General features: G+C 39.0%; 2 protein-coding genes across 4 annotated transcripts; one reads left to right on the top strand and one right to left on the bottom strand.

Moving 5' to 3' along the window:
* Positions 1-4: 4 nt before the first annotated feature.
* Positions 5-5,731, bottom strand: ctbs (chitobiase, di-N-acetyl-). The gene is made up of 7 exons (XM_084723363.1): positions 5,528-5,731; positions 3,294-3,432; positions 2,890-3,098; positions 2,579-2,750; positions 2,379-2,476; positions 1,508-1,669; positions 5-417 (listed from the first exon to the last, which is right to left on the bottom strand). The coding sequence occupies exons 1-7, from the start codon at positions 5,642-5,644 to the stop codon at positions 229-231; spliced, it is 1,086 nt and encodes a 361-aa protein (XP_084579489.1). The 5' UTR covers positions 5,645-5,731; the 3' UTR covers positions 5-228.
* A 3,532-nt stretch (positions 5,732-9,263) lies between these two features.
* Positions 9,264-20,340, top strand: vtg2 (vitellogenin 2). Of its 3 annotated transcripts, none has more exons than XM_084723359.1 (34): positions 9,264-9,303; positions 10,133-10,153; positions 10,515-10,660; positions 10,784-11,035; positions 11,126-11,287; positions 11,376-11,524; positions 11,611-11,761; positions 11,844-12,001; positions 12,335-12,500; positions 12,590-12,715; positions 12,802-13,020; positions 13,393-13,610; positions 13,696-13,793; positions 13,882-14,006; positions 14,280-14,381; positions 14,502-14,621; positions 14,712-14,898; positions 15,203-15,296; positions 15,415-15,600; positions 15,692-15,842; positions 15,938-16,154; positions 16,240-16,691; positions 17,205-17,249; positions 17,340-17,408; positions 17,511-17,717; positions 17,819-17,961; positions 18,480-18,618; positions 18,721-18,850; positions 18,943-19,126; positions 19,230-19,324; positions 19,434-19,528; positions 19,626-19,791; positions 19,966-20,127; positions 20,228-20,340. In XM_084723359.1, the coding sequence occupies exons 1-34, from the start codon at positions 9,264-9,266 to the stop codon at positions 20,338-20,340; spliced, it is 5,088 nt and encodes a 1,695-aa protein (XP_084579485.1). The 3 variants fall into 3 exon arrangements, with proteins under 3 accessions (XP_084579485.1, XP_084579486.1, XP_084579484.1); XM_084723360.1 differs by having other exon boundaries at positions 10,509-10,660; positions 15,692-15,834; positions 15,942-16,154; XM_084723358.1 differs by having other exon boundaries at positions 10,509-10,660.
* Positions 20,341-23,415: the final 3,075 nt, after the last annotated feature.

The raw sequence follows: 23,415 nt of genomic DNA, 5'->3' as shown, positions 1-23,415 counted from the left end.
GTAGAATCGCAGTTTTTTCAGTCGGCGCAGTGGAATGTCTGCAGACATAACTACATTCAAAGACAAGAGCAATAAAAGCCACAATAAAGTCTGAAGTGCAAGTATGCATCCCTGAACTCAGAGGGAAGTCACAGCCCATTACTGTTACAAAGGGATATATTGACTTAGCAACAAACAGTGCACTCAAGGGTGATGTAAATTTCTGCAGTAGTGTTAACCGTATCCCAGCTAGCATCCTAAGAGTGCATTCCACATCATTTCGGTCTGCTGCCTGGCGACCGGCTCATCACTGTAGTCCAAGATGTTGCCATTCCACATGCCAATGCCCCTCAAACCTTTTGATTTCACATAGTCCGCCTTGGGACAAATACTCTGTGGGTCATCATACCAAACCTGATGAATCTGTCCTTTCTGGTCCTGTGGGAGAAAAAACACATGCAGATGATAAAACAATAAAATGAGAACTGATGAGAGCACCATGTTGTGGTGTGAGGAGATTTTTAGCCCAACAAGAGGGCATTCAGCAGGAATGTTTTACTGCTGTGTGGAAGGGTTGATCTGTTTTGTTTGGGAGGCGACATTGTCTGAGTTTGGGTGGATGCCAGCACTCTAGACAAATAGCCCCTGCCTGAAATGCCCGCCTAATTTGTTTGAGTTACAATAAATTACAACAGTTGAGCTTGAACTTGGCAGAAAGACAAATGACCATCATTATTATCATATTTTGCCAAACACAGAAGTTATGTTGATGATAATAATAGTCAGGTGGAAATCAACATCTCTGTGACTTGAGTTTTTTTTTTTTTTTTGTTGTTGTTTTTGACAAGATTTTTTTAAATTTTTTTTTGCTTTCGCTGTACCTTTTTTTCTGCCTCTTTCCTGGTTAGGGTTGTTCCTGTACCAGTACTGGAAATAAATCCAATACAGAGCAACATGCTGGTATTAGAATCGGTATCAGAAAGGCAAAAAAAACGTATACATACATCTATATATATACATATATATATATGTATATACATATATATATATATATATATATATATATATATATATATATATATATATATATATATATATATATATATATATATATAAATATATATATACACACACATATATATATATATATACACATATATATATATATACACACATATATATATATACACACATATATATATATATATATATATATATGTATATAGATGTATGTATAATGGTGACCCATTTGCAGAAAGAGCAACCTCAAATCAATCAGAAGAGAAAAATCTTGAAAGATCATGAGATGGATGATGTGCAATGGCGCATGTGGTATGGAACATTTTTCTATCATATCAAGTAAAATACAGACTTTGCTTATCAGTGATCAGTGTGAATGTGCCGCACAAAACACTGACTTGGGGGTGTAATTTCCCAGGTAATACTAGTCCCACGTGCATCGGTTTGAAATTGCCTAAATTTTTAGGAAAATTAAAGTAGAATTTAGACTTAAAAACACAGAATATACCTTGTAATTGAAGTAAGGAGCCTGCTGCTCATTGTCCCAGAGTCTGCCAGTCAATGATATGTTGACCTGCTTCATGATCCATTTGTATGTTTTCTGTTTTCCAGCTGCATCGCTACAGGGGACTCCACGGAAAGGAACTTTTTCTATAGAACATATTCCCTCCTGGTAGTGGAAAAGACAAAGACAGAACAACTTACAATCTACTGCAACAACAAAAGTGTAAATAAATATTAGCAGTAGCTTGCTTTTCCTTTAATGTTTTCTAGGATGGAAAAAATAAATATTGTTGCTGCAATGTTGAGAAGGCAAAACCTAAGAATTTTACACTCTCATGCTTTTAAAACAAGATGTAACAATAAAAGAATCTTGAGTCTTAGATGAAAGTCTTGGACAATTTAAATTTTTGTCCAGAAGATGGCACCAGATGAAACGTTAAAGGATCACAATACTTAGTCATCCTGAGCCCAAATGTGTTTTTTTTTTTACTTAAAATCATAAATATAAATCTCATGGTGGCGGTAGAAAGAAGTCAGTCATTAAGATACAGTCTGGGCACCATGAATGTCTGTACCAGCTGTTGTGCCAATTCATCTAGTAGATCTTCAGACATTTCACACAATTAGTGTAAAATTTGACTTGCTGGTGATGCTTTAGGAAAGGTCAGAGAATCACAAACGTTATTTGGATTCATCCTCTGAAGACCATTTAAGTCTGTGCAAAATTTCATAGCAATTCATCTAACATGCATTGAGATATTGCCACTCCTAGTACTGTCAGAACAAAAAATCTAGAATATTCCCAGACTTTTTAATTTAAAACATCTGACAACCAACATTTTAACAGTGTAGCTTTTAAATGAACAATATCTTACCTGGGAAAGGTTGAGGCATGGATAGTCATAGCCGTACCATGGCAATCCCATCACTAGCTTCTTTGGATCGATCTTCAGATTTATATACTGCTCATAAGCTTAAAAGAAAGATAACAGGCACTTTATATGGTGGCAATGAATAGTTCTGCATTAACAAGCTAATGTATTCTCATTAATTACCAAACAAATAAAAAACAAACCATTCAGTGTTTGAGAGAGTGGAGCATTTGCCATCGCAATACAGTCGCCCAAGATCTGGCTCTGTTCATCGTAGGACATCACAAACAGCAGGTCGCAGGACTCTGCGATCGTAACGTAGTCATAGCAACGCTTGTCGATACATTTTGGTGACCAGGCAACGTCAAATGAGACCTAGAGATCAGGATGAGACAAGTATCAGTGGGATGGATCTTTGAAATGTAACACTGGAACCAGGCGGGTTAGGGAAGGCTTACGGCACTTCTTTACTTAATTTTCCTGCCTGGTTAATTCCTGTTTATTGTGTCCTTACCTGGGAACCTGGGATCTCCCTGTGGAAGGCCTCAGTGGTCTCTTTGACCAGGTTTGTCAAAGCCTGGTACTCTGGCGAGCCCTCCTCCACTGCTTGTTCGATGTCGATGTTGATCCCATCCATAAACTGACTCTTGGCCAAGTTGATCTTCTCAGTTATCCATGCTGTCCTGTTTTCTTGGTCCACAATGTAGGAGAGGGGAACGTCACCTTTTTACACCAACAAGGAAAAAGAGATATGGACATAAATGGGTCAATGAACTTGACAGCAGGAGAAAGAACTAGTGTCAAAATTGAAAATATTTGTCAGAGCTTTTCCACAGCAGCCATTCTCTAATCAAAGAAAGGACAATGGACGAACTCTACATTGGTTCATGCTGCAGTGAAAGGAGAAAATTACTCTACCTTTGAGTACGACCCGTGCTCCTTTGGAGTGAGCGTAACACATGAGTTCAGCATCATATTTTCCAAACGTGGCCACCGTCGTCACCATGCTCCAGTTGTAGGATTTCCATGTCTTTCCACCCACGTCAAACACAAAAACCTAAAAAAAACACAGACACATGACTGTAAGATTAACCACTACTATTCATACTCCATTAATGGCCCACACGTTTTTCTTTTCAGCAGTTTGTTTGTTTATTGATAAATCCTGTAGACTGTATTTTTTGTGTCAGTGTCACTTCTCTTCGTCCTACCACAAAAATTGTATCCTGAACTTTAAACTATTAGAAACAGAGAAACAGAAGCTGCAATTTTGGGATAAAGGATTTTTTTTTAACAAAATGGCATTATAATGAATTACTGCAGTGCTCCAAAGATGTTCTCTAGATATAAGAAAACATATTTGTTTGGTACAGGCCCCAACAAATGAAAACTGTGATGCAAAAATTATCAGTGAAATAATCACACATTGATTTTTTTTCACTGTATTGTGCAGCCCTAACTGTTGATTACAGCTGATTATTGAAACCATTATTTCTGGTTACTACAAACACACACTCATCTGACCAAGCATTAGGAAACAGTCATACAAACATTAGTAAATTTAATTGTGATGCAACTGTAATTAATGTTACTGAGAACACCTGTGTTTGTCAAGTTAAACTGTCTGCTGTGAGAAGAGTTTATTGGTAGTATTTGTCAACTATACAATATTAACCATTGATGATTGGACAGCTACACTTTTTTTAAATTAGCATTTTGATATGTGATTTTTTTTTAGGCAGCACGAGACAAATAACAGAAATAAAAGAGGTCAGATATGCCCAAAAAGAGGAAGCTTCATAAGCAAGAATAAACCAAACACTGACACCCTGCATGGATAAAGAGGAACAGTGGTCTCAAGCTGAAACTTACGATGGGAAGTACAGTGAGAGCCTCTGACAGTATCGCTTCTTACCATACAGCCAATACATTTATAACAGTGTACAGTGCTAATGCATCCCCTTTTTACTGTAACTTTCAAAGTCCTTTGTCATGAAATAGGTATAGATGTTTAATTTTGTCTGCACTGTTCTTAAAGTGAAAACTACCAGAGCTGCGATGATTAGCTTATTAGTCGATTGAAAGAAATCTAATTTCCAGCTAGTCTGATAATTGATTAACTGTTTCAGTCATTTTTCAAGCAAAAATGTGAAACATTTGCCTGTTCTAATTTTGTGAATGTAAAGATTTGCTGCTTGTCTTTGTGATTTATGACAGTAAATGAAGAGTTTTTGGGTTTTGGACTGTTGGTTGGACAAAACTGAAGACGTCACTTTGGGCTCTCAGACATATTGAGCATTTTTCCACAACTTTTTTTTTTTTTTTTTTTTTTTTTTACAAAAGTAATTACTAGTAGAGCTGAAACATAATTTACTGGTCAACCATTAGTCTTTTTTTTTTTTTTACATTTCACCATGTCACTTTGAGACTTAAGAAACGGTGATCAACATTTTATAGACCAAACAAGTGATCAATAAATTGAGAAAATGACCAACAGATCAATTGATGTTAAAATAATTGTTAGTTGCAGCCATAGTCTATGTAGGTTATTATAAATTTAGTTTTGCAGGTGAAGATGCCAGTTTAATGGTCAGTATCTAGTGAAAGCACAACATGTTATAGACCTCCATCATATGACCCAATTTTATTACACTCCTGACATTACAAGGTTTACAATATAATTTTCAGCACACAGCATTAACTTTCTTCCCCCTTTTCTTTTGATTTAGCTATACAAACAGCAGACATGATTTTTCAAAACTAGGAAATATTACAGTGTAGGAGATGAGGCTAGAAATTGGTGGAAGTTTAGTGAATTAGCCTGTAAAATATGCTAGTTAATTTAATATGGGACATGTTAATCAAAGTAAAATACTTCGATACTACGGGTTCAATTAAGTTTCATAATGACCCGTTCACACTAATCGCTTATTATTCAATTGGCAATTAACAAAAGCTCTACGGTGATGAACAGTGTGTTTGAAATGCTAAATTATCAGTAATGTATTGAGGATGTTAGCTAGCTAACTAACGCTAACTGCTGTAGGTGGAAGTTCAACAGCACCGTGTGTGTGTGTGTGTGTGTGTGTGTGTGTGTGTTGGTGGTGTTTTAAACAGGCTAACGTTCAATAACGTTTACTAACGTTAACTACCTCAAAGTCTCTCTCCTCCTGGATCTGTCGGCAGAGCTCCGGTCTCTCACACGGACAGACGACAGCCCTGCAGACCAGGACTGTCGACGACAAAAACAGAAGAAAAAACCAAGACATGTTTGAACCAACAACTAGTTTAAACTGAATAAAGTCAGCCCAGTCGGACTACGAACTATCAACAAATCCTGTGACCCGCATGACTTCTGTACGGAAGCTGACAGGGTACAAACTTCATCTGGTTAGCATTTTGAAGCGAGCTGTTAGTTAGCAGAAGTATAATAAGAATTCCCATCAATATAAACTTATTTAAAAAATTAGTTAAGGGGGACAAAGAGAGTTGGAAAATTTTATATTAATAATTTTGCACCGAAAATGTCGAAATGTTGAGAATCTAAAACATTTCGACTTTATTTTCAAAATGTAAAAACAACAACAAAAATGAACGAATGTAATGAAACTAAACAAATTAATCTAATGAATTTCATTGCTTTACATAAAGCCATAGACATATTTAGGTCTAATACGCTTTGAATTTTTAATTTTTGGAGTGTCGAATTTAAGTAAAACCGATTAAGTTACTACAGTACCCAGCAAGTTGTAGAATAATTATTCAGTCACTATTCAGATGATTTACTTAAAGGGACAGTTCACCCAAAAATAAAAAAATCACGTTTCCCCCCTGGCCTGCAGTGCTGTTTCTCCATTTATTTATTTTTTTGTGTGTGAGTTGCAGCGTTTTGGAGTTATTGGTCACAGAGATTTCTGGCGTCTGGCGTATAATGGGACTAAATGGCACATGTCATGTGATGCTTAAAGCGCCAAAAAATACATAAAAACCAATGTCACCTTCCAAAAATTACATCCTGGTTGCTTAAAAAAAATCCACAGACCTTGTTGTAAGCAGTTTCTTTCTGCAGTAGAATTTACTGAAATTACTTTATTTCAAATAGAGAGAGTAATTCCTATGACACTGCTCATAACAAGGTGTTTGGTTTATCTTGAGGGGGTCATGATTATTAGAAAGAGTCACTGGTTTGGAATATGGAGATCAATTGTAATATTTGATGCTTTGAACACCTCAGGACTTATGCCATTTAGTTCCATTGTGTTGGAGAGAAGACAGAAATCAATATGGCCGATATCTCCAAACCACTGCAACTCGCACCAAAATAATATAGATGGATACACAGATTTTGGGGTGAACTGTCCATTTAAGTAAAACTAGCAACATACACTGTGAAAACACTCCACTGCAGGTAAAAGTCCTGCATTCAAACTCTTATGTAGCAAAGTATTATTAGCTAAATTTATCTCCTAGCTCTAAAATTCCATAGCTGTTTCCAGCTTTGTGATAATGCATTTCCCAGTTCATCCTAAATAAATAAATAGTTAATTTATCTTGGGGCATACGATTCTCTTATTCCTTAATGGGACACTTAATCCCTCAGTTTATAAGAAAAAGTCAAAATTTGATGATACATGGTTTTGACTGGGCAGGATGGACATGAAAAAATGTAATCTGCAAAGTAATTAGTAACTAAAGTGATCAGACAAATGTAGTGAATTAAAAAGTACAATATTTGCCTCTGAGATGCAGTGGAACAGAAGGATATGTGACTAAAATGGAAACACTCAAGTAAAGTGCAGCTACCTTGAATTTGTGCTTAACTACAGTACTTGTAATATACTTAGTTACATTCCACCACACTACCATATATCATATTCAGTGCTACAGCAGTATTAGGAATAAAGGGTGTAGAACCCTTGCTCAATGATGCATGAACTGGAAGAAGTGAAGAGAGCATTTTGTTCACATTTAGACCCCAGCAGTGTGGATAATCTGTATCACTGACAGTCATTTGATCACAGGTTTAGCATTTTTAAGGTTGCCACTTTGTTTTGTATAAAACCATGTCCCTGCATGCTACTTTCCACTCATTTAAGCAACACTTCAGCATGTTGTTTTAGTTCACCTATCCAGACCATGTGGTAGCCTCCATGGCCCAATGTTGTCTCCAGTGTGGCCAAAATGCTTTAAAACATCTCTATACTATACTGAAGTGAAGGGATATTTCTCTAGAAATACCAGTGAATACATACCTTAAGTTAGCACTTTTGTCAAAGTTTGTAAAAGTTTGTAAAAGTTCAAGTTTACATAAGGTCCAAAATAGGCAAAAGTCAAAACCAGGCAGGTATAGAAAAGGTCTTTAACGCTAAGGCAAAATAGAAGTGGGGTACTGCATGCAACTGAGCTGACAGGGAAGTGTGAGTTGCAGGATCTGAAACAACAGGAGAGTTAGTACGCGGCAAGAAAAAATAAAACAGACAAGGAAAATGCTTTGCTGAAAATGTCAATATCCTCTGTACATTTCTTTGCTTTCATTACATCTCATATCTGTCTTATATGGCAAACTGTTCAGGCCTTGCTGCAGAGGAAATGATTTTAAAAGGCAGCACAATTAGTGTCCATGTGTAGTTAAACGCCACTTAAATAATTTAACTATTCTCTATTTTAAATTCTCATCCTGGCTTTACTTTTTTGCTGGAAAGCTTGTTTGTATCAAATGTGTTCGATACATTCTGAGCCTTTGCTGGCAGAACATAAATCTCTGCATGATGCAGTAATTTAAAAAAAAAAGGGGATAATGGATTTGTTTACTTGGTTTTGGTACAAGTCTGTCTTCATTTGATGATTTTGAAACATGGTGACAATTTAAGTTGAGTAAACATATGTTGGACAGTTGCCTCTGAAAAGCCCTGGAACAAATCCTGGATCAAGTTGACAAAAATTGCAGGTCATGACAAAGTGACATTTTATGGAATGACTGGAACACACCCACATGTCTCTGCAGCTGGAAACATTCTATGATAACATCCATATAATATTTTATTTGACAGTGCTTTTATCAGAATATTTTTTTAAAGTAGATTTTGTAGCAGTTTAATTTTGGGCGTTTATTAAAAAAAATAAGACCTGTTGAATATTGAGTTGAGAGGAAAAAATCAAAAACACCGTCTGCAGTACAGTGGGGAATCTTCAGTTCAATGATGACAACAGCTGTGAAGAGGAACCCCTGAATACTGAATAAAAAAAGTCTCAGAAGTCTCAGAAGAGACAGAATGTATAGTGTTTAGATTTTGCCTGCTGAAATCCCCACGTCTCCTAACGTGGATCGATGCAAAGAGCTGCACTTCCATGGCACCCAAAAATGGAAATGCACGGCTCTCAAGCCACAGAGAACAGAGAAATGCTGAATTGTTAGAGAAGGTTAGAGATTGTATGATCTGTAGACCTATACTACACATGAACTCAACCATCTTACCAGAAATATATCTCACATACAAATGACATTTTAAGACATCGCTTTGTAGTGAACTGTATGTAGGTTAAATATTTAGAGGTAAACATTATAACCGTGTCATATTGTAAAATAGCATGAATTACCATTGCATTTCACATGTTTCTCTGTCATGACAGAGAAAACATCTTTGGATTTGTAATGTCAGGCGCTTTGTGCCAGGAGAGCCAAGAGTCAGGTTAAGATAACTTGTTTTGTCAGTGACATTTTTCACTTGCGTTGTGCTCTGTTTGTCTAATCTGCATGTTCGGGGCATGGCAACACCAATGAAAAAGACAGCTGATATTTAGTTAATGATACATTTCAATGGGCACACAGTCAGCAAAAAACAGCTTTAAAAGGAAGCCTCTAGTTGCTGTTGTTCACATCCACCAGCCATGAGGGTGCTTGTACTGGCTCTTGTTGTGGCCCTTGCGGGTGAGTGTGTCTTTGTGCATTTACAACTAAATCATTTTAGATTTAACCTGAAATTAATCTTCAGAAAATGTCGCTTTTTGAGGAATGAGATAATAGCATGTTAATGTAGTTGAGCACAGGGAAGCAAATCGACACTAATATAGTGTTTTATTAGGACAAAAATAAGATAAAAACAAAATGATGAGAAAGAACTGAGAGTTAATGGAACTACACTGTAAAAAAAAATCAGACAAGTTTTATTTATCCAAGTTAAACAATAAATTTAATTTCTAATTCTAGTATTTATTTTTTAGAACTTATAAACTGAAGTTCTTCTAACTTAGTCTTTTGACTTAAAATGATAATTTGAATAAATGTACTGCAGAGTTCAAATAAACTAATTAAATTAAGTTTCTAAAGCAAAATGGTTGGCACATTAGCAGACTTACCAGCTTCCAATGTTAGATTTAAAACTGTCTCTAATGTCTCTGTGGTCTTAAGCTTACTTAACATGTTTTCTCAAGTACAACTGAATTAATATATCTTAAATAGAAAGTTTATTTGAAAAATGTTTATTGTTTTCCCTTAACTTAAAATTTTAAAGCAGTCCCACTACTGTTATTTTTCAGTGTACTACTGGACTAGCTAACAGTGTAATGTTGATATGTAACTAATGCTAGAACAGAAAATATAGACAGATTTTCTCAGATTTACTAACTGTCTTGCCAGTTGAATACATTTGGAAATACAATGGCATACAGAGTATAATGTTACCATTTTCCTTTACAGTTAATTCATTTTTTTCTTTTTCACATGAACATCAAAATAATGTGTTATTCCTGTTTTGCAGCGGGCACTCAAGTAAGCTTTGGTAAGTTGACATTCTATCACATTAAAAATGTAATTCAACTCTTTTTTAAAACTGGCATGTAAATAGAAAAAAGGATAGACGGTGGCCTGATGGCTCAGTTGGTAGAGCGTTCACCCCATGTACCGAGGCTGCAAGTCCCCTGCAGTGGTTGTGGGTTTGACTCCTGTTTGTGGCCCTTTGCTTCATTACCCAACTTTCTCTCCACCTTTCCTGTCATATAGCCACTTGTCCTGTCAATTAAAGGCAAAAAAGCTCCCAAAAAATATTTAAAAAGAAGAAAAAAGAATAGAAAATTTCAGTTTCACATTGTCAAAATTTTATCGCAATGCAAATGCTTTCTTGTCTATTATTGCAGCCCCAGAGTTTGCTATCGGAAAGACCTACGTGTACAAATATGAAGCACTTCTGCTGGGAGGCCTGCCTGAGGAGGGTCTGGCACGGGCCGGGGTGAAAATCCGTAGCAAAGTTTTGCTCAGTGCACCAGCTGCCGGCACCTTCATGCTGAAGGTAAAAACCTGTAAAATGTTCTAATAAAAATAATTTCTGATTGGGAACAAGTGAATTAGAGTACTGATTTTTCACATGGCTTTTATGTTAACAGTTCATTAAAACTGTCACTCCTCCTCACAGCTTGTCGACCCTGAACTCCTTGAGTACAGCGGCATCTGGCCGAAAGATGCTTTCATCCCTGCCACCAAACTCACCTCAGCCCTGGCTGCTCAGCTCTTGACACCCATCAAATTTGAGTATGCTAATGGTGTTGTCGGCAAGGTGTTTGCACCCGCTGGTGTCTCTGCAACTGTGCTGAACATCTACAGGGGAATCCTCAACGTCCTCCAGCTGAACATCAAGAAGACTCAGAACGTCTATGAGCTGCAAGAGGTACAAATGACTAACTTTTTCAGAGTTTCATCCTCTTGACAAAATGCTGCAACACCTAAACTAACTGTAACTTTGATTTTTGTGAATCAGCCTGGTGCGCAGGGTGTGTGCAAGACCCACTATGTCATCACTGAGGATGCAAAGGCTGAACGCATCCTGTTGACCAAGACCAAGGACCTGAGCCACTGCCAGGAGAGAATCATCAAGGACATCGGCTTGGCTTACACAGAGAGATGCGTTGAGTGTGAAGCTGTAAGTGCAATTTCCCTCTCACTTCATACTCTCTAATACACTCCTGGACACGGCTGGTGTGCTTAAATCGTGGGTCTTGTCAATGCAGAGAGGAAAGACCCTGAAGGGAGCTGCTGCTTTTAACTACGTCATGAAGCCAGCAGCCACAGGTGCTCTGATCTTGGAGGCAACTGCTACAGAGCTCATCCAGTTCTCACCTTTCAACATCCTGAACGGTGCCGCCCAGATGGAGGCTAAGTATGTGGTTCAAATAAAAAACAAGTACTATTCTCTGCACAAAGTATCACAATGCAGACTGATGAAGTGCTCATGTATACCCACAGGCAAATCCTTACCTTCCTGGAGATCGAGAAGACCCCAGTGGAGCCCATCAGAGCTGAATATCTTCACCGTGGATCCCTGCAGTACGAGTTTGGCAGCGAACTTCTCCAGACACCCATCCAGCTTTTGAGGATCAGCAATGCCGAAGCTCAGGTGCTTCATGTAATGATCAGATTTGTGTTGAAATCATCCTATAGCAACAAACTTTAACAGGGAAAATAATGTTTCCTGGCAGATTGTTGAGATCCTGCACCACCTGGTGACCAACAATGTGGCCAAGGTCCACGAAGATGCCCCTCTTAAGTTCATTGAGCTCATCCAGCTTCTGCGTGTGGCCAGACTTGAGAGTATTGAGGCCCTCTGGACTCAGTACAAAGCTAGAGCTGATTACAGGTAACTGCAGCTTTCATTCAAAGTCGATATCAGGGTCAACTTTATTTACCCAAGTGCTGAAAAGGAATAAAATACAAATAAACAGGTAATGACAAATAAGATTAAAAATGAACTGACATAATAATAAAAAGATCATGATCAAGCACAACTTGAATTGAATGCCATCAGAAAGAAGCAAGTCTTTACTTTAGATTTTTATAGAGATATATATTTGCAGATCATCAAAACAATGAAAAGGAAAATTATGTTTCTTAAAAATGATTGATGATTCAGATAAGAGCCATGAAAATTTGGCTATGGATAATTTAATAATACAATATCTCTGTTTCCCAGGCACTGGATCCTGAACGCTCTCCCTGCCATTGGTACTCATGCTGCTCTGAGATTCATCAAGGAGAAGTTCCTTGTTGGTGAGCTGACCATTGCTGAAACTGCTCAAGCCCTGCTGGCGTCCGTGCACATGGTAACATCTGACCTGGAGGCCATCAAGCTTGCAGAGGCAAGTCAACGCTAAAGGTTTTCTTGAGGACTTGTATTGAAAAGAGAATTGGCACACATAATCAATTGTTTATCCTCACCACTCCTCAGGGCCTGGCTTTGAACCACAAGATCAGAGAAAACCCTGTTCTGCGTGAGATTGTCATGCTGGGATATGGCACCCTGGTTGCTAAATACTGTGCAGAGAACCCAACTTGCCCGGCTGAGCTTGTGAGGGTACGTATCACTCGTACATGTGTTTTATATAACTCAAATTCAGGTGTAACATCAGTGACCTGAATGTTTTTCTGTTCCTCCTGCAGCCTATCCATGAGCTTGCTGTCCAGGCTCTTGCTAGAACTGAAATAGAGGAGCTCACTATCGTTCTCAAAGTTCTGGGTAATGCCGGACATCCTGCCAGTCTTAAGCCAATCTTGAAGCTCCTGCCAGGCTTTGGCAGTGCTGCTGCTGGTGTGCCACACAGAGTTCACATTGACGCTGCTCTGGCCCTGAGGAACATTGCTAAGAAGGAACCCAAGATGGTGAGAGCACATGTTCTGATTTCTTCCACGACTAAGAATGAATACAAAAAAGAAGGGTCCAATGCACTCTTCTGCCAAAAAGATAACTTTTGTGCTACCTACCAAAGAGCAGCTTCATTACATTTGTTTAAACTTCTGAGCACTCCAGACCTTTTATTTCCCAAGAGTGAATATACTTTTTTTTTTTTTTTAATTTCCAGAATCCTGATGTGTACTGACATTCATGAAATAGATGTTTGGTTGTTTCCTCTTCATTCTAACAGAATTCATGTTCATATCAATATCCACAAATCTTAATAAGAATGTTTTGGTGGGGCAAATATTATGTTCTTTTTTTGTAACGTTCTTCTTTCATTCATCTTTATGAATTAGATCCAGGACATAGCTGTTCAGCTGTTCATGGACAAGGCTCTCCACCCAGAGCTTCGTATGGTTGCTGCTATTGTGCTGTTTGAGACCAAGCTGCCCATGGGTCTGGTGACCACTCTCGCCGATGCCCTCCTGAAGGAAACCAATCTGCAGGTCGCTAGCTTTGTCTACTCTTACATGAAGGCCATGACCAAGAACACCGCCCCTGACTTCGCCTCTGTGTAAGAACTTATATAACATTTCCTTTTTGCTTTTTAAACACGCCAGCACATAGAATCTCATTTATTTTAACATTCTATATTTCAGTGCCGCTGCCTGCAACGTTGCTGTGAAGATCCTCAGCCCCAAATTCGACAGCCTGAGCTACCGCTTCAGCAGAGCTCTCTATTTTGATGCCTATCACAGTAAGCGCAAAACAGAATAATAATTTGTCCCCAGAGACTTCAGATTAAATCATGTGGTTTGACGGCTGATGTTTTTTTCCCCCTGCAGACCCCTGGATGATGGGTGCTGCTGCCAGTGCCTTCTATGTCAACGATGCTGCAACTGTTCTGCCAAGAGCCATTGTGGCCAAAGCTCGCACCTACCTGGCAGGAGCTTATGCTGATGTTCTTGAGGTATGACAATCATGTCCTACACAGTGAGTTATTAACAATATGAAATACTCTTATATATCTGGTATGTGCCTTCCTACATCTTAGGCTGCCCAGATTCCTAAGATTAGCATTAAGTGCTGTAACTGTCAGCTTTTTCTCTATGTGGCTTCAATTAGAGCCATTTTTCATGAACAAGATTAGTTAGTATGGCTTTATACACTTTGAAATAGTATATTTTTTTTGTAAAAGTTTTAAATGCACTCACCCATCAAATGGTGTTTTCTTTTTTTCTAGCTTGGAGTGAGAACTGAGGGAATCCAGGAGGCCCTTCTGAAAGTCCACCAGACTCCTGAGAACACCGACAGGATCACCAAGATGAAACAAGTTATGAAGGCTGTAAGTTTAAGGGATCATTAAAACTAATCAAAAATATTAATATTAGTGTATATTAATAAAACAATTATGGAATTTTGTACATTTTGTTGTGTTTAATGTGCTGTTTTCTTCCTTGGACAGCTTTCTGAATGGAGGGCTCATCCTGGCAGCAAGCCCCTGGCTTCCGTGTATGTGAAGTTCTTCGGACAGGAAATTGCATTTGCCAATGTTGACAAAGCCATCGTTGATCAGATTATTGAGGTACAGCAGCTTCATTTGACTGCAAAATATATATTTTTTAATTTTATGAGCCAAACACATCATGTCTTATTGCAAATTTTATGTTTACAGCTTGCCAGTGGACCAGCAATTCACAACTACGGCAGGAAGGCTTTGGATGCTCTGCTGGCTGGTTTCGCATTGCATTACGCTCAACCAATGCTGGTCGCTGAGGTTCGTCGCATCCTTCCCACTGCTGTCGGTCTGCCCATGGAGCTCAGCTTCTATACTGCTGCAGTGGCTGCTGCATCTGTTGAATGTAAGTTACTCTGGTGTAGCTTACAGGGGGTCTCCATCTGCGTTCTTTTCTGGGTTTTTCAAATGGAAACTTCCACTCAGAAGTGACATAAGTTATAGTGCTGATGCCCTCCCTTCCCCTCCTTCAACCTAGGGGGTTGAAGGAGGGGAGAAAACCTGAATTGTGCAGATTTTAATATATATGGAACACAACTGGGGAGATACAGCATGATATAAAACCTCAACAAACAATGGACCTGCCTTTAACTGTTGCTGATTTGAGAACATTATGCATACTGATAAGGAAAATATGTTGTTTTTCACAGTCCATGCCACTGTGACACCACCTCTGCCTGAGAACTTCCATGCTGCCCAGCTCCTGAAGTCTGATATCAACATGAGGGCTGCCATTACTCCAAGGTAAGACAGTTATTTCGTACTTGACAACCAATTAAGCTTTTTCTCATCAATTAACTAATTATCAAAAATTGAAAAAACACTGAAAAACAAATGTATTAAAGTCGTTTGTCCCTTACAGTGTCTCCATGCATACCTATGCTGTTATGGGAGTGAACACTGCTCTCATCCAGGCTGCCCTGTTGTCAAGAGCCAGAGTTCACACAATCGTTCCTGCCAAGATGGAAGCAAGAATTGACATGATCAAGGGCAACTTCAAGCTTCAGGTCCTGCCTGTCCAGGGCATCGATAAGATTGCATCTGCACTGTATGTGCTTCTTCTTGTCACCAAGTAACATTTATCATCATCCAGTTTTGAAATTTTGTTTTCTTAAAGCTATTTTTCTTTTCTCCGGCAGTGTTGAGACTTTTGCCATTGCAAGAAATGTGGAAGACCTCGCTGCTGCCAAAATCACACCCATGATTCCAGCTGAAGCTGCAACACAGGTGTCAAGAGAGATCTTCTCTTCAAGGATTTCTAGGATGGCATCCTCTCTGGCTGGTGGTATGGTGAGTGTGCTTCACTGGCCACCTTGGCCATCACAAACATCTACTGTGCCTTGTTGCAAATTATTAATGTGGTGACCTCTGTTGTGGTTTTACAGTCAGCATCATCTGAAATCATTCCTGTTGACCTGCCAAGGAACCTTGCCAACAAAATTAAACTCCCCAAGGCCTTTGAGAAGAAAATGTGTGCTGCAGTTGAAACCTTTGGAATCAAGGCATGCACTGAGATTGAATCTCGTAATGCTGCCTTCATCAGGGACTGCCCACTCTATGCCATTATTGGAAAACATGCTGTCTTGGTTGAAGTTGCTCCAGGTAAGTGAAATCAATTACATTAAATTATTGGTGGAAGTAATTTACAGGTTGCTATAAAGTAATCTATTTATTTATTTGGTTGCAGCTGAAGGACCAGTCATTGAAAAGATTGAAATTGAGATCCAGGTTGGAGAAAAAGCAGCAGAAAAGATCATCAAAGTGATTAACATGAGCGAGGAAGAGGAGATTCTTGAGGACAAGAACGTGCTGATGAGACTCAAGAAAATCCTGGCTCCTGGTCTGAACAACAGAACAACTTCCTCCAGCTCCAGCAGCTCTCGCTCTGTCAGCTCAAGATCAAGCATGTCCTCCTCCAGCTCCTCCTCTCGTCGCAATAGCAAGATGGTCGACATCATTGCTCCCATCAGCAAGACATCAAAGAGGCTGAGCAGCAGCTCCAGCAGGTCCTCCTCTAGCAGCAGATCAAGGCTTCTCTCAAAGAGCTCCTCCAGCAGCGCTTCAAGCAGCAGATCATCTCTGTTGTCCAGCAGCCGTTCTTCAAGTTCAAGCTCCTCCAGGTCCAGTGCTCTGTCCAAGGTGAGACAACTTTAGGGCTTCAACAAACCATTATTTCCATCGATGTAATGTGTTGATCATCACTTCAATTAAGCTGTCAAAACATTAGCTAACTGGCTATCTCACAATTAGCTTGCTATTTAGCTAGTGTTTTGGTGACATTATCTATCAGATGTAATTACTTAGCTGCCTGTTGATGTAGATTAGTTAGCATGGCAGCTAGTTTTGCTAAAGCTAACTAGCTAGCTAAGTTAGCTAGCATTGTGCTGACATTAGCTAACTTAAGATGTGACTACATATATATCACTTTTAAAGGTCCACTGGCAACATCTTTTAACTATCTTCAAAATTTTGTTTTCTTTGCAACATAGACAAGTGTAGCATAACATAACTAAATACAGGAAGCAAGAAAGAAGAAAGTTGACCAAGGTTCCAAAAGGGGTGGGACTTATGAGGGATCGAACATTGCAGTTTTAGCAGAATCAAAAAGCATGCACAGGAATTCATCTCCTCCTTTCTTTTTTATTATTGCAGCAAGAACTGTATGAGATGAAGTTTACCAAGAACCACATCCACCAGGTAATTATTTGATTGTTTCGTAAAGAAAATGAGACAGCCACAACATGTGCTTTGATCGGGCAGGCTAATAGTAGTTTTTCTTGTTCGCAGCATGCCCTCTCTACAGACCGTGTCAACAGCCAGAGCAGCGCCTACAGCTTCGAAACCATCTACAATAAGGTAGGTTGTCAGGCCAAGCCTTTTACAGTCTGTTCTATTCAGTTTTGTATAAACAAAATTGACTAAAATGCATGAACATCAATCTCTGGTTTGCACTTTAAGGCCAAGTACCTCGCTAACACCATCACTCCAGCTGTCACCATTCTCATCCGTGCCGTGAGAGCCGACCACAAGGTTCAGGGATACCAGATTGCAGCTTACGTCGACAGAGCAACCGCCAGACTGCAGGTCATTTTTGCCAACTTGGCCGAAAACGACCACTGGAGAATCTGTGCTGATGGTGTGATGCTGAGCCACCACAAGCTGATGGTAAAAACTTTAATTTGGTGACATGAGTAGTGTAAGTTGAGTACAGCTGTTACAAAATTTGCATGATGATTGAGATTTTGACAAATTAAAATTTCTCTTAGGCCAAGGTTGCCTGGGGCATTGAGTGCAAACAATACGAGACTGAGATCACAGCTGAGACTGGTATGGTGGGTCATGAGCCTGCAGTCCGTGTGAAGATGACCTGGGACAAACTTCCAAAGAGCATGAAGCACTATGCCAAGAAGTAATACCACAAACTAATAATGCAAATAAATTTTAAGACTTTATAAGATCCATTATAAATGCAATTCAGGACTTATTTAATGTCCATACTGGCAAAAACTACAGTGATTTTTAGTTACAGTGTATAAAATCCACAGCACATATGCTTTTATTGTTGGTGTAGATCAAAACACTATCAGAGGGCCACTTACAGAAATTGCAGGAGTTAACATTGTTCGTGCAGAGTGGTTTTCACTGGGACTGGACATTGATGCACAGTTTGCATTAGTCTTTATTGGTTCCATAATGGTTTTGTTGTGTAATTGTCACAATCTGATCAAGATTTTAAGGCCCAGAATTCAGATTATTGGATTTTCTTGACTTGAAAACCCTGCAGACACCCTGTTACAAAATAATGAATTTCTTCATAATTTCTTCAACTGACTTTATTGATAATATATTCAGATTTCAGGTCAGATCTCTGTCAGGCATCCCGGTTGTAGATGTATGGGAATTAATACTTTCTTCCTGTCTGCCCAGGGTCTCTAAGTACATTTCTGAGCTTGCTAAGGAAGCCGGAATAAACCTGGCAAATGTCAAGAACGTTCGCAATCAGATCAAATTGAGTGTGGCTGTTGCTTCTGAAAGGACCCTGAACATTGTGCTGAAGACACCAAAGGTGCGGTTTTATTGCCCTTTATTTACACACACAAAACATCATACTTTGCCACCCAGTTTATGTATATACACTTTTTATAACCATTTTGAATTTATTTTACAGAGGACCTTTTACAAACTTGGTGTGGGTGTCCCTGTTTCTCTGCCATTTGGAGACACTGCTGCTGAGCTGGAAGCATACCAGAGCAACTGGGCTGACAAGCTCTCCTACATGATCACCAAGGCTCATGCAGGTGAAAACATCTAAAGGAGAAGGTTTTACTGAATAAGTCAGGCTGACCAGTGAATAGCCAACTTACTGATTAATCTTGTCTTTCCACTTCAGCTCAGTGCACCATGGTGAAAGACACACTGATCACATTTAACAACAGGAAATACAAGAACGAGATGCCCCACTCTTGCTACCAGGTTTTGGCTCAGGACTGCACCCCAGAGCTGAAATTCATAGTTCTGCTGAAGAGGGACCAACAACAGGAACAGAACCAGATAAACGTGAAGATTGAAGACATGTAAAAACAACCAGTATTTATATCTAGACTGTGGAAACTGACGGACAAAATTCTGAATCTGTAAAGTGACTATAATACATGTATTTCAATTTCTTTTCAACAGTGATGTTGACATATATCCAAAGGACAGTGTTGTTATGGTGAGGGTTAATGGAGCAGAAATCCCCATCAGCAACCTGCCATATCAGCATCCCACAGGTTTTTTATTTTATTAATCTAAATTTAACTGTCATGCTAACATTATTCAATTTGTTGATAGTTAAAAATCTCATATTCATATATATATATATATTTGCACTAATTTTAGGCAAAATTCAGATCAGACAGAGAGGTGAGGGCATCGCTCTCCACGCTCCCAGCCATGGTCTTCAGGAGGTCTACTTTGATCTGAACGCACTGAAGGTGATGCGACAAACATCTTAAGATTTCGATTAAAATTTTTCTTAATCTCCATGCTGGTAATAGTGCAAACGCTGAACTGTTTGGGGTTATTTTTCAGGTTAAAGTTGTGGACTGGATGAGAGGACAGACCTGTGGACTCTGTGGAAAGGCTGACAGCGAAATTAGACAGGAGTACCGCACACCCAATGAACGCTTGACCAAGAACGCAGTCAGCTATGCTCACTCCTGGATTGTGCCTGGAAAGAGCTGCCGTGATGCCTCTGGTAATACTCACAGTATCTGCTTCACCTTTCTCCGTTAGAATATCATTTAAACTCAAGGGTGGCAGCATAAAAAGACATTGGCATGAAGATATCAGAATTTGGTTTCAGCTAAGGACTGCTGTAGGTAAAGGTGTCTGTTTAGAGTGCTTAACTTCCTTTTTCACCCTTTTGTAGAGTGTTACATGAAGCTTGAATCTGTAAAGTTGGAGAAGCAGGTGGTCCTCCATGGTCAGGAGTCCAGGTGTTACTCTGTTGAGCCTGTGCTGCGCTGCCTGCCTGGCTGCATGCCAGTCAGGACGACCACCGTCACTGTTGGCTACCACTGCCTGCCTGCCGGTAAGTCTGCAAGAAATCACAGCTGGTTTGTAAAACTGATTCATACCACATCTGTCTTGTTATCTTGTGCCTAACTGGTTCGCTTTCCTCATTTCTGCAGATTCTAACCTGAACCGTGCTGAGGGTCTAAGCAACATCTATGAGAAGAGCATTGACCTGAGGGAGACAGCAGAAGCCCACCTGGCCTGCCACTGCACTGCTCAGTGCGCTTAATCTTGTCGCCTTCAGTCATACATCGTCTTATTCTTTGTTTCATGCAAGTGTTTTTAATTACTCTGTTTGAACTGTAAATTTAAATAAATTGCAGAAGCATGTGATTTGTGTGTCGTCTAAAATTCTTTACAAATGCAGTGACTGAATAGAAATAAATCAAATTGAAAGGTCATATATACTGAGACTGCCATTCTTCTCTTAAATTTGCTACCACATACACTGGAATGACTATAAATAAATAAGAAATACTTTAAACCAGTGGACAAGAGCCCGCCCCCAACCCCACACTCTTCTTCTTTTTCTACAATCTCACTGAATGAAAATGCATCTTCAGTGACCTCTCAATCTTTGCTGGCAAAGTCACAAGACTCTAAACCAGGGTTATTCAACTTCAACACCAAGTGGGACAAACAGGAAAATCCTCTGGAGGTTTGTGGGCTACACAGAATATAATGTAACTCATAATATAATGTTAGATAAATTCTTCTGAACCCTCAGCAAAACTGACATAAAACCAACCATAATTTGATTTGTAGTGCTCTTTTGCTTATATTATATTCTTATATTATATTCTTATATTATATTCTTCCATCACAGCAATGGATGTCGTTGCACATTAAACACACCAGTTTTAACTTGTTGCACCTCACAAAGTAAAAAAAAATACTTGTCAGTCCATTCGGTCTGGGACTGGAGATTTTCACAATCAACTTTACATCTCTTCATGTTTAGTAGAGACATTTTGAAGCTTGTTAGCTTATCTTTCTTTCTCTGTAGCCCACCATCCTCGAGCGCAACACGAGGCTGGACTGAGCGAATGGCAGGTGAGCAGTGGTGGTCCTGTGGCAGCCGGTCACAACAGAGACGTACTTTAAAACGATGTAACCAATACCATACTGGTTGAAATAATGAGGGTTCAGATGTCTCAAAGTAACACAGAGATATACTGTATACCTTAGTTTTAGTTATCATATTGTCAGCCTGATTTACAGGCAGCATATTGTGGCCCATAGAAAAATTCAAGAGGGCTATATCTGGCCCATGGGCTCCTAGTTGAACAGGCCTGCTCTGCACAATCAAGTCATGAAGACAGCTTGAACGTGGTTCCATAAGATATTAAAAATCCAAAAATGGGCAGCCCCTTTCTTTTGCCTCTATATTCTACAGTAGTATCTCAATATCATTAGAACAGAATTGTAATTGTGGCTTAAATGGAGAGAGTTAAAGGAAGATATATATATATATGTACATATATATATTAAGAAATACAGGTGGAGGACTGGGTCTGTGCAGATTCAGCCACCACCAGACACTTCCAGGAGGGGTCATCAGTGATATTTAAAAAGAATTATGTGATATTAGTCTATACATTGTTTTTATTGGAAAAATGTTTCAGGTCACACCTTTAAATTCCAGAACCCCAAAATCATGAGTCACAACAGCATCCCTCATTTCTGTACATTAGACATGAAGATACAGCCAGCAGCCACTTTATCTTAAAGTCAAGGGTAAAAATGACATATTTTACTTTTTTTTATACTAGGATATAATGTGTTACAGGTTGTTTTGCCTTTGAACAGAGCCGGGCTGGTTGTTTCCAGTCTAGCAAACCAGCAGCAGGTTGTAGCTTCGTATTTGCTGTAAAGACATGAGGGTGGTTATTGATCATCTCATCTAAAGCTCAGTCACTTAGTAGTGATGATGATTAAGAGACTTGAGTAGTTAGTTTATAGCCTAGTATGAACTTTTTCCCTTTGCAAATTGCATTTAATGTTCAAAAATCATAATAGTGGTGTTCATTTGTCAAAATTGCTGAACAAATGTGCAAGTATCATAAACTTTTGTTTGCCACAAAGGACAAAGTGAAAATTGAAAAACAAAAGCACTACAGAAAAAACACCCTGAGAGTCAACTGCGGAAACAGCAGTTAAGTAAACTCTCTTCTCCCAGTCTAATATCAAATTATAGTAATGTTAAGCTGAGGTGTTAGCTTGCAGTCTCTCTGTAGTCTGTCTGTGTTGCTAAGCTAACATTAGCTGGGCGGTGCCATCTGTCTGTGTCTTGCTGTCTGTGTTCTTGACTGTGACTTTGCGCCCAACAAAAATTAAAGTAAAATACAACTATTTAGTACGTTTGAACATCAATGGGCAACGGAGTGTAGAAACTGCAGCCTTGAAATGATAACTGCATTGTGCATAAACATGTGCTTATATGCATGACATGAAACTGAACCTGTTTACTGCCCATAATATTTACAGACTCTGAGGGCTAAAACACACAAGAAGTCTAATTCTCATTTACTTAGTTTGTTTCAAGATGACACTGAGAACATAATTGAACTACAAATAGTTAACTACTTCCCGAAACTGCTGTTATGTAACTTTTCTAATTAATTTCATTCAAGTCAGCTGAATGCACCACTATAGACACCCCAGCAAGAGCCATCCTGACCCTGAACTTAAAGCTCTCCTGGCAAGCGAAATGAAACAGATGAAATAGGATCCAGGCTGGCCAAGTGACGGGAACATCTGCCTGCCACATTTTATAAAGAGACCTGCTCCACAACATCCGAGATCAAGGTGCTGCAGTTGACGGGCTTACATATTCTGACCTGAGAGCAAGCAGCATGCAGGACTCAAGCAGGATGACAGCACGTGGGCTCTGTGTGTGTGTGTGTGTGTGTGTGTGTATTGATGATGCCTCATGCACAAACATAGTCATAGCTGATGGATGTTTCCCAGATGTCAAACTTTTTATGTAAAGATGTTGACCAAACTATCATCATCTTGCTGCTACAATTTACTTTCAACCTGACAGAAATAAAAAAATGCACTACAGAATAATAATAATTAATAATAATAATAATAATAATTTCCCATGTGTAAATGTGTATATGCATACAGACAACTATATATTGTTTTATTCCAGTTTGTTTTACACTTTAGACTATTCCACTCTGTCGCTATTTAATTAAATATCTGTATCTATGTTACATGTGTATTTAGCATGAAGGAACTACAACTCTCATATCACTGTACAACCCTATGTTGTGTATTGATAATAAATTATACTTGA

The sequence above is a fragment of the Lutjanus erythropterus genome, chromosome 7 (genome assembly GCF_056507025.1).
Source record: "Lutjanus erythropterus isolate fLutEry1 chromosome 7, fLutEry1.hap2, whole genome shotgun sequence".
NCBI classification, from domain to species: Eukaryota; Metazoa; Chordata; class Actinopteri; order Lutjaniformes; family Lutjanidae; genus Lutjanus; species Lutjanus erythropterus.
This window is presented reverse-complemented; position numbering and strand designations above follow the sequence as displayed.

Coding starts and splice junctions, on each gene's coding strand:
- ctbs (XM_084723363.1), bottom strand. CDS start 5,644: ATGTCTTGGTTTTTTCTTCTGTTTTTGTCGTCGACAGTCCTGGTCTGC. Junction 1,670..2,378: donor CATGCCTCAACCTTTCCCAG/GTAAGATATTGT, acceptor TTCCACTACCAG/GAGGGAATATGTTCTATAGA. Junction 418..1,507: donor CTCCTTACTTCAATTACAAG/GTATATTCTGTG, acceptor TTTCTCCCACAG/GACCAGAAAGGACAGATTCA.
- vtg2 (XM_084723358.1), top strand. CDS start 9,264: ATGAGGGTGCTTGTACTGGCTCTTGTTGTGGCCCTTGCGG. Junction 12,501..12,589: donor AGGCCATCAAGCTTGCAGAG/GCAAGTCAACGC, acceptor ACCACTCCTCAG/GGCCTGGCTTTGAACCACAA. Junction 13,021..13,392: donor CTAAGAAGGAACCCAAGATG/GTGAGAGCACAT, acceptor TTTATGAATTAG/ATCCAGGACATAGCTGTTCA.